This window comes from Grammomys surdaster, unplaced genomic scaffold (assembly GCF_004785775.1).
Source record: "Grammomys surdaster isolate TR1022 unplaced genomic scaffold, NIH_TR_1.0 62, whole genome shotgun sequence".
NCBI classification, from domain to species: Eukaryota; Metazoa; Chordata; class Mammalia; order Rodentia; family Muridae; genus Grammomys; species Grammomys surdaster.
The window spans coordinates 14,051,828-14,067,260 of record NW_021604564.1 but is presented as its reverse complement, the minus strand read 5'-3'; the positions used below and the strand labels follow the sequence as shown (position 1 = coordinate 14,067,260).

At 40.6% G+C, this 15,433-nt stretch overlaps 1 protein-coding gene across 1 annotated transcript in view; it reads left to right on the top strand.

The window, feature by feature from the left end:
* The window catches only part of Prkci (protein kinase C iota), a 73,646-nt gene extending 59,419 nt beyond the window's left edge, over positions 1 to 14,227 (top strand). Inside the window, exons 9-17 of the mRNA XM_028762147.1 lie at positions 858 to 955; positions 1,452 to 1,538; positions 1,778 to 1,913; positions 4,066 to 4,153; positions 5,640 to 5,765; positions 6,777 to 6,856; positions 8,451 to 8,540; positions 8,863 to 8,978; positions 11,722 to 14,227. Coding sequence (XP_028617980.1) covers positions 858 to 955; positions 1,452 to 1,538; positions 1,778 to 1,913; positions 4,066 to 4,153; positions 5,640 to 5,765; positions 6,777 to 6,856; positions 8,451 to 8,540; positions 8,863 to 8,978; positions 11,722 to 11,809 — 909 coding nt within the window. The 3' untranslated portion in view covers positions 11,810 to 14,227. The remainder of the gene's footprint in view (positions 1 to 857; positions 956 to 1,451; positions 1,539 to 1,777; positions 1,914 to 4,065; positions 4,154 to 5,639; positions 5,766 to 6,776; positions 6,857 to 8,450; positions 8,541 to 8,862; positions 8,979 to 11,721) is intronic.
* The last annotated feature ends 1,206 nt before the right edge of the window (positions 14,228 to 15,433 follow it).

The following is a 15,433-nucleotide window of genomic DNA, read 5'->3' as shown; positions in this document are numbered from 1 at the left end:
GGGGGGTTCTCTCATCAGTGATGATGAGGTGAGCGCGGGTGGGGGTTCTCATCAGTGATGATGAGGTGAGCGTGGGTGGGGGGTTCTCAGTGATGATGAGGTGAGCGCGGGTGGGGGGTTCTCTCATCAGTGATGATGAGGTGAGCGCGGGTGGGGGTTCTCATCAGTGATGATGAGGTGAGCGTGGGTGGGGGGTTCTCAGTGATGATGAGGTGAGCGCGGGTGGGGGGTTCTCTCATCAGTGATGATGAGGTGAGCGCGGGTGGGGGTTCTCATCAGTGATGATGAGGTGAGCGTGGGTGGGGGGTTCTCAGTGATGATGAGGTGAGCGCGGGTGGGGGGTTCTCGTCAGTGATGATGAGGTGAGCGCGGGTGGGGGGTTCTCAGTTATGATGTGAGCGCGGGTGGGGGTTCTCATCAGTGATCATGAGGTGAGCGCGGGTGGGGGGTTTGCTGCATCTAGACAAACCTCACATGCGTGAGGCTCTGGATATAATCCAGAGTATCACACTTACGTGTACACACACACAGACACACACACACACATCATACTGTTTTAGTGTTTGTGGGTTATTTTGGTCTACTTTTCTAAGCACATGCTGTAGGTAAAGATAAAGTCAAAGTATATTAGTATCAAGGGAAGTGCTTGAGTGTCTCTTGGTTCCTAGACTATTTCATAATACTGGACGTTTTGTTAATGGTGTTTTCTCTTTGTATAAGTTTTGTTTCAGGACAACGAGTAGTTTTGATATTTAGTCTATACACATAACATTTGTGATCATTGACTTGCTAAGAACAAACTTACTATTAGTTTTGGTCATCTTATTTGACATAGATTTCTGTGATATTATAAATAGGATATTGATTGGGTGCAGACAGAGAAGCATGTGTTCGAGCAGGCGTCCAATCACCCTTTTCTTGTTGGGCTGCATTCTTGCTTCCAGACAGAAAGCAGGTAAGGTTAAAGGATAACCAATGTCATGGGCTTCATCCTTTTTGGCTTGTTATATAAGAAGAATCTGTTTCCCATAATCCTTGAAGTAGGAGGACTACTTATAATTTCCTGCTACAGTCAGTGATACCAATTTAACTCCAGTCACTCATAGACATATAAGGAAGAAAAGGGGAGAGAGAAGGGGCTCTTCAGAAACAGCAGTAGCTAGCCAGCCCTTTAAATATCCTCCGTATTCTCACCTTATGACATAATGTCTCCTTACCTGAAGTGACATTTAAGCATGACTCACCTAGCTCCTAAGATTACAGTGGCACTACTGTGAGTGGGATCGGTGTAGAGGTTGGGTCATGCTGGGTCGCTTGTGTCCACTAAGCTCCCACTGAGGTAAAAGGCTGAGTCGTCTTGAATGCCTTCATGCTGTTGCTATTGCTGCTCCATGGGAAATGCCGAAAGCTGTCTGCCTCACTGTGATATGTGGCTCTTGCCTCTGTCGTAGGTTGTTCTTTGTCATAGAATATGTAAATGGAGGAGATCTCATGTTTCATATGCAGCGACAAAGAAAACTTCCTGAAGAACATGCCAGGTAAGTGTTTTGTTTGAGGTGGATTTTTTTGCTCAGGGCTGCCTGACCTCTTATGTCTACTGAAAACAATATATGAACAAGTTATCTTGTTACAGTTTATTCTTTGTAAGTCATGAGGTGGTGAAGTTACATAATAAATTATATCTATCACATATTTTGTGCTCATTATGTATTTAGGGTTTTTCAGATGGTTATTATTCATAGCAAAGCCATGTGGTTTTTTTTTCTTTCAATCTAAGGTTTTACTCTGCAGAAATCAGTCTAGCACTAAATTATCTTCATGAGCGAGGGATAATTTATAGAGATTTGAAGTTGGACAATGTACTGCTGGACTCTGAAGGACACATTAAACTCACTGACTACGGCATGTGTAAGGTGAGAGAACCCCCAGACAGCTTGTGACTGTCAGTTAAGTAACTTCACGTTCAGATGGGAAAGGATCACTGCCTTGTTTGGGATGTTTGAGAATTCTAGTCTAAAGACAAGTATACTCCCTGGCCAGTCAGCCATTTGCAGAACTCCATGTCTTCTGGGATGTGTGTGATATATGGGTTACTTTTTTTTTTTTAATTGGTTGTAGCTTTTTCTGTTATACTTTTGGAGAAACTTTGGAAATAACTATTTACCTACGGTCCCATTATGTTAACACAGTATTTGCATATCACCTTCCAAGCTTTTACCAGTTACTAGACCTAAACCTTCTTTCAAATGTTTCCTAGGAGTGTTTTTATATTTAAATTTCAATTCTCTGACATACAGTATGATAAAAATGAAGTAAACATGTTACTTTATCTCCGAATATGTCTGTTAATGGTGTTTTACTCCTGTGGCAACAGTGTTTTAGTTAGAGGTCTGATCTTTTCCCACAGAATGTCTAGAGAACTATTGTACTTATTAACCCTGCTCTAACAAAACGTCTGCGAGTGTGAGTGTATACCCTGCATTCCCGTCCATCAGGAGGATACCATAAACACTCAAATGGCACTGAGGATTTAGTGTTACACCTGCACACCTTGTATTAGAAAGTAAAGTCGTCATGCAGTGTATAAAACTCAAGAACACTTTCCTGTGATAGACCTTATTAAATCATTCCCTGTGTAAATAGTGTGAAGAGTTGGTCCCTGGATTCTCTACATGCCTCTTTTATATTCATGATACCTTTTTGCTCTCGTGGTTCTTTCCTATAGTGTTTTTTCTCTCTCTGGTTTTAAAATTAAACATAATAATAATGGATTGTTACAAGTTCCAAGAGCAAATGAAAATATGCAGAATATTAATCTGCAAATTAGAATAGTGGGGTTTGGGGCTTTTGTTTTTTTTTTTTTAGTCACTATCTGAATATTAGTTAAGATTACGGGTAGCATTAGGAGACAGAGGCATAGTGACACACCTCTGTAAGGTGAAGCAGGCTGGTCATGAGCTCAAGGACAGCCTGGACTGGACAGCAAGAGTTTATCCACTGAGCCATCTCCCCAGCCTGGGAGAAGCCTTTCTTTGATGACTTTCTGTCCTTCTCCTGTCTCCCAAACATATCTGGCCGTATTTATACTGTGATATAAGTATATGTGACACATTTGGTGGTTGGCTAGCTTTTATTTTGCCTTTGTTTTGGTGGGTGTTTGTTTCTGTTTGGCTTGGTTTTATTCCTTTGAAACAAAATTTTGGTGTGTGGCTGAGGTTGACCCTGCATTAACAATTCTCCCGCTTCAGTCTTCCAAGTGCTGGGATTACTCGTGGACCACCATGTGCTTTTAATCTAAAAGTTTCTCTGTTTATTAGTTATTGGTGTGTAGGATATGTTTGTTTTCTGAATGTTAAAATCTCACAATCAAAGACCATGAAAATTTCCTATTGTGTTCATTTTTATTCTTTCTTAGAAAATATTTTAGCAGGTATACAGAAACTTATATTTGTTACAGCTGTTGATGGTTGTTCTATTTATTATTGGGTATTTTCTCTACTTAGCTTATTTGTGCATTGAGCCTTCATTGTTCACCTTTCTACAGCTATTAAAATACCAAAGCAGAAGACAGGCTCCAGAGGAAAAATGGCCAGAAACAAAGCATTGCAATGTCATGAAATACTCATCTTAGTCACAAGATCTCTGTTTTTGTAGTAAACTTTAATATCATTTTGTTTTGTTTTGTTTTGTTTTTATTGTTTTGTTTTTCAAGACAGGGTTTATCTGTGTAGCCCTGGCTGTCCTGGAACTCACTCTGTAGACCAGGCTGGCCTTGAACTCAGAAATCCACCTACCTCTGCCTCCCAAGTGCTGGGATTAAAGGCGTGCACCACCACTGACAGCCCTTAATATCATTTTTAAAACAGTTTATCTTAACTGAATTGACTTTAAAGTTTTCTATACTTTGTTTAGTAGTAATCACTGTTCCTGGTGACGCTGTGCAGGTTTGACACGGTGCATATACATGCTAAGTTTAGGCACATGAAATGGAAGAGGTAAATGTAAAATAGTTTTTTGTCTCTTACCTTGTCACCTTTTTCTCCTTTCCCTTTTCCCCCATGAAAGGAAGGATTGCGGCCTGGAGATACAACCAGCACTTTCTGCGGCACTCCCAATTACATTGCTCCCGAGATCTTACGAGGAGAAGATTATGGTAATAAATAAATAGGTGGTATTTTAGCTATTGCTATAATTGGTACCAACTACAACATAAGTACCATGCATTTTAATATTCACTAATATAGAAGCTTTTCTTAGTTCTGTTAACCTATAGAGAGAGAGACCTTCAGATTCTGAAACTGGACCCAAAAAGGGTTTAGCATTTGGAGTAGTTACATTTAAATAATATTTTACTAATGACAAACACTAAAGAGTGGCAAGAACTATTGTAAGCAATTCACTCTGAGCTCCCTCACAAACCTTCTGAGGTACATGTTGTTTTCAACTCATTCACAAAGAATTGTATAGAAAAGCTTAAATTGTATGCCTGAGTCACAAAAACCAAGGAAGTGCCCTGGGAGGTAGGTGCTTAAGGCATCAGCTATGTGAATCCAGTGTCACAAACTTCAGAAGACTGCTCATGTTCTGGGGAAATACCTTTCTTTCTTTCCCTCCCTCCCCCCTTTCTTTCTTTCTTCCTTCCTTCCTTCTTTTCTTTTCTTTCTTCCTTCCTTCCCTCCTTCCTTCCCTCCTTTCTTTCTTTCTTTCTTTCTTTCTTTCTTTCTTTCTTTCTTTCTTTCTTTCGTTTTCTTTTTCCTTCCTTCCTTCCTTCCTTCCTTCCTTCCTTCCTTCCTTCCTTCCTTCCTTCCTTCCTTCTTCTCTACATAACCCTGGAACTTGCTCTGTAAACTAGGTTGGCCTCTAATTCAGATCCTCTTGCCTCTGCCTCCTTAGTGCTGGGATTTAAAATTTGCACCACTACCCCTGGCTTTCATTAATTTCCTTTACATTTTTTTTTTTTAGATTTATTAGTTCTTTGAGACGTCTATACAATATTTTTTGATCATGTCTACCCTTTCCTCTTCCTCCCAGGCCTCCACCCCCGCCTTCTCCACTCATCCAGCTTTGTCTCCTCTTCCTTCTCACACAGCTAGCCCATGCTGCCCTTATGTTCTTGAACCTGTGGGCTTCCACAGGAGCGTGGTCAACTTGCAAGGAACAACTCTTTAGAGAAAAGTTCCTCTCCTGTAGCTGTCACTTGCCATAGCTCCTCCTGTCTGCCTCCCCTTACCATGCTGGGATTTGGTCTGCCTTGAGTTTACACAGGGCTTGTGCATGCTGTCCCAGTTGTTAAGAGCATGTGTACAGCTGCCCTACTGTGTCTGGAGACTGTTGTTTGCCTGTGTTCATCCTCCATCTCTGGTTTTTACAGTCTTCCCCCTTTTCTACAGTGATCCCATGCTTGGGAGGAGGAACATACAGATATTCTCCTTAGGGTTGGTTGGACCAAGTATTTCTGTAGTTTTTAGTGCCTACCACATTGTTTATAATCTAATTAGAATTTGCTTTTCCATTTTGTTTACATTTCCATCTCATGACAAATAAAATCTGACTATATAAAATCTGAGTTATATAAGTCTCCGATTGCTGGATTTTCACACATGCAGAGAAGATTTATTACTTTAAACTTCTCTCTAAAGGCTTCAGCGTTGACTGGTGGGCTCTTGGAGTCCTTATGTTTGAGATGATGGCGGGAAGGTCTCCATTTGATATCGTTGGTAGCTCTGACAATCCTGACCAAAACACAGAGGATTATCTATTCCAAGGTAATTTTCAGTACTTTGTGGAAATACTGTGTGGATAACCTAGAGCAAAGTAAAGGCTCTCAAATGACACACTCCTGACTTCGTGTTAGTTTGGAGAATTTTTAGATAGTCCCTTCCCACTTCTCTAGCCTGTAGCTTCATTTGTAGTTTCCTTCCCATGCTCAACTCATAACAAAGCAGCTAAGTGTATCCATCATACATAGTAGAGCAGGGATCTCCTGGAGAGACTGGTGACATCTATTAGAGAGATGAATCTTTGCACATAAGCCCCAGACTTGGGATGGAAGAGGTGTTAAGAGCTTGAGGGAGGGGTATCATGGCGAGGAGTGCTGAAAGTCAGCAGTGCAGAGGAAGGAGGCCAAGCACAGGACCTCTGCCATAAAGTGTGCGGCAGCCACAGAACTCTGCACTTGATAATTAAGACCCTCACAGAATACGAGGAAGTGTTCCATATAGTAAGGATCCAAGTGCCATTAAGGTTGTGGAAAGAGAATACAACCACGTGTTAGTGAGCTGTCGTCTCATACCTGTGCCTTTGACAAAGATTTTAGACTGAGAACTGCCTGGTGCTGATGAAGGCCTGGAGCAGTGGGGGGGTCTGCAGGACTGCTCGTGGGGTGAAGTTGTCAGGAGCTTTGCAGAGTAATTTCACATTTCCCAGTACAATTCTGTGTTACACATAGATGCAAGCAAGCACTTTACAGTACTAACTTTTGTACCTTGTAAGAGCTCTGTGAAGCAGGTATTGTTTTTAATTTCTATTCACAGAGGAAGAAACTGAGGCACACTAAGGTAGTAAAAATAAAACATGCTTGTATATAGTAAATGCAATACTCAGGCAAGGGACCAGCTCTAAGAAGGAGAGCCAAGGAAAATGCATGAAGTGTTTCAGTTACGTAGATGATATGTATTCTGCTAGAATGCCTTAAATATCTTAGGATTTAAAGAAAAAACTTAAAGATTCAAGCCACATAAAAACTAAAAATGATACTGTGATTCTTATCTTTTTAGTCATTTTGGAAAAGCAGATTCGCATACCACGTTCTCTGTCTGTAAAAGCAGCAAGTGTGCTGAAGAGTTTTCTCAACAAGGTATGAATTATGTGGAAGGTCTTCTGTGCTTTCTTTCCTGAGTAAGCAAAAAGTGGAGGTTCAGGCGCTGAAATGTTTTAGAACATGAATATGTAACTTTCAGTTAGAACTGGAGTTTTGTTTCATAACCAGAGACGAAATCAAATCCTGACCTGATTATCCTTGTCACGAGGCCAGTATCATTTATTTACCCCCAGCTTGACACTGCATTTGAACTTTTAAATGTAAATGATACACACATACGCTCTCCTCGGTGGAGGAAAATAGAGTCTGTAATTCGTTATAACTGCGTTTTCAGCTGTGTTTCTGTATCATTATCCATGAAACCCATTTCTCACCATGTGGCCAAGAATGTTTTCTATCCATTTCGTAATAAGAACTCTGTATTTTGATAAAATTCAGAAGAAATGAAATAACATCTTTAAAATGTAAGCATCAGTCAATTGCCTGTGGTAGTTGGTAAGCCAGAAGCATTTAGGTTCTAAGATTGTGAGTTTAGGATTCATAAAATTTGTTTCAAATAAATGAAGGTAGAAAATGGGTTGCCTCTGTGGGCACATAAGGATAAATTTAACAAAACTAGAAAATTGCACTTAGTTTAAGATGGCTATTTTTATCTTACATGTGCGGGTGTTTTGCCTGTATGTATATCTGTGTGCCACATGTATCATACGTCCCCAAGGAAGGCAGAAGTGGACGTTGGATCTCCTGGACCTGGTGGTAGAGATGGTTGTGAGTGGCTGTGTGTGTTAGGAATCCAACCTGAATCCTCTGAAAGAGAAGCTGGTGTGCTCTTAACCACTGAATCTCTCTGGCCCCTGGATAGCTCTGACCTCTGCTAGAATGCTTTAAGTATCTTGGGATTTAAAGAAAAAACTTGAAAGATTCAAGCCACATAAAAGCTAAAAATGATACCGATTTTTAGTCATTTTAGAAAAGCAGATTCGCGGATATCTTACACAAGAGAGTATTTAAACTGGAAAGCTTATGATTTTTTACTATGAAAAATGAAGTTGAGAGATGCTAATATATAAAATAAAATACCTTTTATCAGAAAAAAAAAACCATTGTAATTCGTAGTCAGAACAAAAGCTAAGGCGTTCTGAGTTCCAGCCTCCGTCTCAGTCCAGTGATGAGATAATTCTGTGTTACTGTCTTAGACTAATTAGGTTTGTTGCTGCAGAGGCTAGAACAATGAGCTAAACAGAAGTGTGTGGTAACGTTCAGAGGTTTCTGTATTTAATTACTAAATTCTGGCCTTCAACAAAGACTAAACGCTGCCCTTATTTTTCCACATTCTTTCTTTAACAAAGAGTGATGAAGTACTCTACCATTTTAAAAACAGGATTGTATGTAACCTAGGCTGCCCTTGGATTCTGGGATCATAGGTATGCCTCACCATGGCTGGGGCAGGTTCTCTACTTACTGACATGGTGAGCCAGGAGAAAACCCTGCCTGCTGTGACCTCTAGATTACTCACTTGAGTCTGGTCCTTGCTTTCTAGAAATAACTAGACATTTCAGCTTCACAAATAAAGCCATCATAAAACAGGAATTACAGTTGTCTAGTTCTTGAAACACTGCTTTTGCCATAGGACCCAAAGGAACGATTGGGTTGTCACCCTCAAACTGGATTTGCTGACATTCAAGGACATCCATTCTTCCGAAATGTGGATTGGGACATGGTATGTAAATTTTATTTTCCCAGCTTGGGTTTTACTGTAATCAAAGTCCAATTTTTAATATGTTTATAAGTTATTGAGAAACTAAGATATAATAGCTTAAATAACTTAAAACTACTGTATAGCACTTATAAAAAGCTGTAGAAACAAACAGAATAGTTAATGTACTGGAGAAAGTTGTAATATTACTGGGGCCCAGAGCAATGTCCCGCTTACTAAGATGTGGCCATGACTGCTGATACCTGGTGAGCCATCAGAGAGCAAAGAAAATATGAGGCGCAGTGTCCTGAATGCAGACCTCAACTCTCATCCACATGTCTTTTAGATGGAGCAAAAGCAGGTGGTCCCACCCTTTAAACCAAACATTTCTGGAGAATTTGGTTTGGATAACTTCGATTCCCAGTTTACTAATGAACCAGTCCAGCTCACTCCAGATGATGAGTAAGTAATTCCACACACTAAAAAAAAATTTCAAGCTTCTCTTGAAATCTCCCAAACCTTAAAGCTACTTAAGTGTTTATGAAAATATTCTGATTTATATGTAACCATTACATTGCTGGGTGTTTGAATCCATTATGCTGTTAAAATCTCTGTAGCAACAGTTATGTCTACTAACTTTGGATGGTTGGCCCAGTTCACACAACAGCCTCGTCAAGGGGGTATTGTCATCTTCACTTTACAGATAGATGAGGAACCACGGCTCAGAGAGCAAGCAAGAGCACATGTCAGGGCTCATACCCCGGCTGACTGACCAAGGCCTGTGGGCTGCACAGCTCCATCTTAAATATGCCATCCCTCTAAGTTTACGGGTATTCTTTGTAAGAACAACAGCAAGTTTCTAGTCTAGCCAGCAGGGGTCAGAATGGTGTCTGTGTCACATCTTTTAAAAATGTAATTTAGGGTGATTTGAGATCATTTTGATCCATTCTCTTTCTCCTTCCTTCCCCAAAGACATATTCTCTTATCCCAAGGGGCCTCTGCTCCTGGACATTCACTTTGCTGACATCTTAGTCCTAGCGTTCGTCAAAGCTGTTCCTTATAGTCTCAGGTTCTGAAGCCTTCTCTCAGTGCATTAAATGTAATTATTCCTTGACTTTAACTGCAAGAACTGAGACCTCGCTGATGTAGCTTGCACCCTTTTCAGATGACCTCAGGCAGCTTTATGTCTCAGGACTCTCAGGATTGTGCCTTACTCTTCTGGGCCTTATTTTGCCTCCTGCTGGGGAAAACCACTCTTCTAGACCGCCCCCCTGAATCCCCCCACCAGCGCTGGTCTGCCTTCTCCCTTGCCAGCTGTCTCATTGCTTTACCTCTGAAATTTTTTCCAATATTTTCCTCCTACCTAAAAGCACACTTAGCTTTGCTTTTTCCACAGAATCTTACCACTTCTTTGAGGTACTTTTCATCTTCAGACATGTAAAGAAATGGTTAGTGATGGTCTTACTAAAAGAGAGGTAAGCGGTGTCTACCAGACAGGCCAGTGAGCATTGACTGCCTTATGTGTTCTTACCACAAACGTTTGCTTCTTAAGCTTTGCCAGGTCAGGCTGACTTCTTAATTTCTAAGTTTCAAAGCATTGTTTGGCTAGTCTTCTCCCCTGACATCTGTGGGAGGTTTGACATCTTAAGCAGTGCCAGTTTCATCTCTATAAGAATTATCTCTCATCTTTTTCCCCTTTGTATGACACCAGGATACTCTGGGCTCAGTATCTGCCAACCCTCTTTGCAATATTCAGTTAGTACCTTAGAGACTTCAGCAGGCCCTGTATGGTAGATACTAGCTTTTTAGTGACTTGACTACTGAGTAGGCAAATGAAGCAAAAAGCATTATGCTAAGTGTTGGATGTTCATGGATGATCAAAATAGTCTGGTTTCACACAAAGCTCTCTGTCTACTAGGAGAGCTATAGTAGTCATTCCTCACAGAGCTGTGTGTTAGGAAGAACAGGGAGTTCATCAGAAGAGAGATGCTCAAATCCATGCCATTCTTACCAGCTGTGCACCCTTCTGTAGAATTGTATAACTTCTCTGAGCCTGTTCCTTCTCAGCGTATCTACTTCACAAGGTACCTACGAAGAAGTGAGTGCAGGATGGTTTCTGAAGCCTCCCTCTGCCCCTCCACGTCTCTCCTGAGCATTTCTACCTGTTTAGCATCTCCCTGAGTTTGTCTACAAACCCCTCAGATAACTGGAGTCTAAAAATCAACATAATAACCTTTGTCTCTTTTTCTGTGCTTTGCCACGCCTCATGTCTGCCTGTTGCCCCGCCATCTGCCACTGTGCTTGTTGATGTCTTTCACGCCTCAGATTCTGCAGTGCCCACTGCTGATGGGGCTTTTTGTGGTTTTCCTTTAACACTTGGATCTGAGCTTCCTTTTCTTACCCTGTTGCCTTAACCCTAGATCCAGACTCTTGCAAATCAAACCAAAAGTATAGTACCTGCTAGCTGATTGCTTCATCCCTTCACCATGTTACTAGGAAGTATACATCCTAGACAGCATACCTCATGAAGGACTGCTTCAGTTCTTCAGCCCTTAATCAGAAACATTCCAGGTAACCGCTGTCCTCTTGTCTGGCATTTTAAACCCACTCACTCCAGCACTGCTCCTGCCTGACTTTTAGCCATGTCACCAAGAGACAAAAGGTGTTTGGAGCAGTCTGTCATTTACCATTCCCTGACAAGAGGGTGCCACTCTCTCTGTCTTGTGCTTATTTTCCTCTATCTTTTTTTTTTATCAATTGAAATTATCTCATTTCAGCTGTACCTGAAATGCAGCTAGATCTTTGATTGGCAGTGAGATACCATCATGTAAACATCATTAGTGTTTTAAATCTAGCCATGGCGTTCCTTCCAGTATCACCTACCACTTAGCACCCTTCTGTTCCTGAGCTCTTTGATGATTTTTCTTGCATTTCTACCAGTCTTTCAAATTCCTCTTCTATAATGAATCTGATTCCCAGTCTGATTCTGGGCCCTTTTGGTTATAAGGTTGCTTGTGGGGTTCATAGACTTCCTGTGAGGCTATTTTTTTTTTCCTGATTCTTCTAGAACCCATTTTGTGATTAAGAACTTGTCTTTTCAAAGTTAATGTTATTTAGCCCTGTTTTTTCTTTTTAGTTGTATTTCACTGTTTAAAGGGTGAAAATACTTTGATTATGATGAAAATTTGTGTTTTTCTTTCAACAGTGACATCGTGAGGAAGATTGACCAGTCTGAATTTGAAGGTTTCGAGTATATCAACCCCCTCCTGATGTCTGCAGAAGAATGTGTCTGATTCTGCTTATTGCCATTTAGTGCATGGATCCGCCTGTTAGCCTGGTCACAGTTAGCATTTTATGTTGTCCCTACAGAAATCTCTCTCGATATCCTGTTAGAGACTATAGGAATCATACAGCTAAGTAGAGCTAAGAAACAGAAACTAGCTTCCTGACAATCGTGTCAAACTCCAGAGGCTCCTTATGAGGAAGGACCATGTCTTTGTGTAAAGGAAACAACTCAGCTTGTCAGAGAAAGACTCTGCTGCTTTGTGACACACGGTGGGATGACATCATCAGTCCCCCACAGTTGTTGTCACTTTGGGTTAAGTTACTGAAGGTTTAATTGTGTAGTAGAAGGCCATGCAGAGTACTGCATGTGTTACTGGTTTCCGAGTTCCCTCAGTTTAAGAATCCTCCTATAAATCTTCTCATTACTTTGGGTAATTAAAAATATTTAAGGAAGCAATTATCAAATTCATATACAATTGATTTGTTTTATTAAAAATTGGGTTCTAAATTATTAGCTGTGTTTCAAAAACAGGCACAGTGATGTATTTTTTGTTTTTTAATAAGGGGTTAGCTTCTGAGCTTGCCTTTTCAGTGAAAACTAGCACGCTAATACATGTTCAGAGACCCAGGATGCATATGAATGGACAGCTGCTCATGTAAAGGAAAAGGTAGCTTCAGAAAGAACAATGGTAGGAATTTTATTTCTTACCGGAGAATAAATCCTACAGTTTGATGTTTACGATTAATGTAAATAATGAGGAGGCTCTCACTTCTTACCAACTTAATAAACATTGCGTTTATTCAGGGGAGGCGGAGTGAATAATTTACCTTCTAAGTAGAATGTCTTAACTGCTTTTGGTTCCTTGTTCAGAATACATTATCTGTACTTTGACCTTTTCGTGATGTCTGCAATGAAATTCAAGACCAGTGATGATGACCATGGATAACTATGCAGCACACACACACAGTTCTAGCTCTTCCTGAGTTCTTATGTCATAGCTAACTTGTGATACAGAGTAAAGTCCATTTCCGGTTAGAGTTCTTCAGTTCTCCACAATATTTTTATTAATAGTAGTATTTAGCAATCTCTTATTTAAAGAGAAGTACCATTTTAAGCACCATTCTGTTTATTTTAAATATTTTTATATAAAGGACTTTAAAATGTTCATCTAAATAAGCTACAGTTGTCAAATCAGTAAATTTAATTTTAGGAATGCTATATAGTGCTGAGCTTTTAGTGATTTAAAACATGTAGGCATTTGAAAATATCTTTTTTGAGGATGCTACATTTCATTAGAAGTGTAAGTCGTGTCAAGTTTGTGTCATGTATTTTCTTCAAATACTGTAAGAGAGCAGTGAAAAACCTCCGCTGATTAAAGCCAACTAGGGACCATCAAGGTGGCACTTGCCAAAGCCTGATGACCTGATGCCTGGAACCCACGTGCTGAGAGGAACGGACCAGCTCCCACAGGCTGGCAGCCATGGCGGGTGCACAGCCCTCCCTGCAGGGCATAGATGTGAGGGAGCAGACAGACAAGTGCAGTCAAGTAAGACAGACAAATGCACATTGCTGGGCAGATGCTCGTGTGCATTTCATGTGGAGAAGTGTATGTTTCCCCTAAGATCTCACGGATCTTAAATCAAAAGGCAGCATTCACATCATAAGCTGGTGGGGAGTCTGCAGTGTCAATATGCCTATGACCTAAGTGGTGCTTCTCCCTGGGGGCATTTTAGACTGAGAGTTGTTGAAGTGCAGTGTCCAGCCTGCCTGGGACTCTTTGAGGACTTCATTTTGAGAAACATTTTTTTCAAGTTATTTTTTTTCTGGTGGCCATATTTCTTATTGGAGTGTGAGTCTGTTTTTTGTGATAAAAACATTTTAAGAAGGGGTAATCAATGAATTATCATGCATTTGCCAACAAATTTAGGTGAATAAATTCAAGTTATATGTCTTCCTTGTCCTCATCCGCAAACAAAACCTGTACATTTTCTGCCAGTAACATGTAAATGATGAGTGTTTTTCTATGATGGGGTTTCAACCATACTTAATTGCAGTCTTTGTTTTTAAATCTTTTTTTTATTATTGTTGTTAAATAATAAGACTTACTATGTGTGTTTTATACAATTATTACAAATGATTTTAATTCAGTTCTAGTTTTCAGTCCTTAAGTGCCATGCCAACTCTCTGTATGTTATGTAAATGTTCTCTCAGAATACTCACCAGGGAAATGCTGATCTGGATGGGCAGAGTGATGGGCACTTGGTGTCTTAGAAATAACTTATTTGCATAAGCTTGTGATCAATTTATCACAAAGAAATTTGTTTTAATTTTTGTCATGTAGAACACTGCCTTGTTCACTATAATATAATCTGTATTTGTATAATTTTTTTACATTAAAATCTTTAAATAAAATGTTTAATACCTATGAGGAGTGGGCCATTTTCAACTTTAAAAAAAATATATTCCAGAACAAGACTGTGAACATTTGTTCCAGAATTTCTGTAACTCAAACAACGTTTTGGTGCTGATGACTAAAAGATTCTAGTACATTTTAACCTGTTCCTCTTTGGGTCTTTTCTTGTGAAGAAAAAGAAATCAGCTGAACATAGAACATTGTACCGTACTTTAAACTGAAGCTTAGTCAGTCCTTCAAAGCAAGTCATTCTCGTGTTAGGCTTCACTCTGATCTATTGTATTATAAAAGGGTGGAGCTTCTTCTCTGGGTAATAGCTGGTATTCCCCCCCCCCATACAGTCTTCACCATAGCTCCCCATTCTCCCATGAGCATTGCATCTTCAGTGCCTCTCTGGGCAGAGCAAGGAACTGTATATTGAAACCTCTTCCCTGTATTTATCCTGATTGCACCCTTGCTCAGTACAGTTACAGGTGGGACCAGTGAAGAGCCCTTCAGGCAGTTCGACAGCATCAGTTTAGCTATCTGAGCATTGATGAGGTTTCCAAGCAGTCCAAAGAGGACCTTGGAAGTTTAGGGGGATTTTGCATATAAATCATTGAGTCGCTGGGACAGCCAGCTTCCTTCCCCCTGAAAGGTAAAACAGGTCTCCAGTCCCTGAGACACTGACAGCTTGTTTCTGAACAACACCAAGCCATGAGGCATGTGGTAGAGTTGGGATCTTTCCTAGATTTCCTCTAGGAAAGAGTGGAATCGAACACCTGTGAGACCATTTAATCCCAGTAGTCAGCCACAAATCTACTGTAGTGTGGTATGGTGTGGTGTGTATCATGCTTAATAGGGGTGATAAAGCTGAACCCTTGCCATTTACACCCAGGACAGGCCATGGAAATACACATGGGGGCCATGTTGCTATCATGTGACTTAATGACGCAGATGAGTTTCTATTTCTAGGTGATCTGTGGTGGAGACTTTTTAGACTTAGAGTAGGTTCCACAAAGCTGTGAATATCCACAGGAAGGTCAGGACGTGGCTGCTGCCTGCCATACTAAGACGGTTTGCGCTGAGAAGTGGCAATTGGCTTTCACCAGTGCGATTAGAGAGCAAGCTGCCAGATGCTCCTGTCTGGAGCAGTTTTGTGCAGCTCAGAATGAGACTGGGATGTGAATGTGACAGACATCCATCCTCGCGTGGCAGTTCAGACCCTATTGACACTAG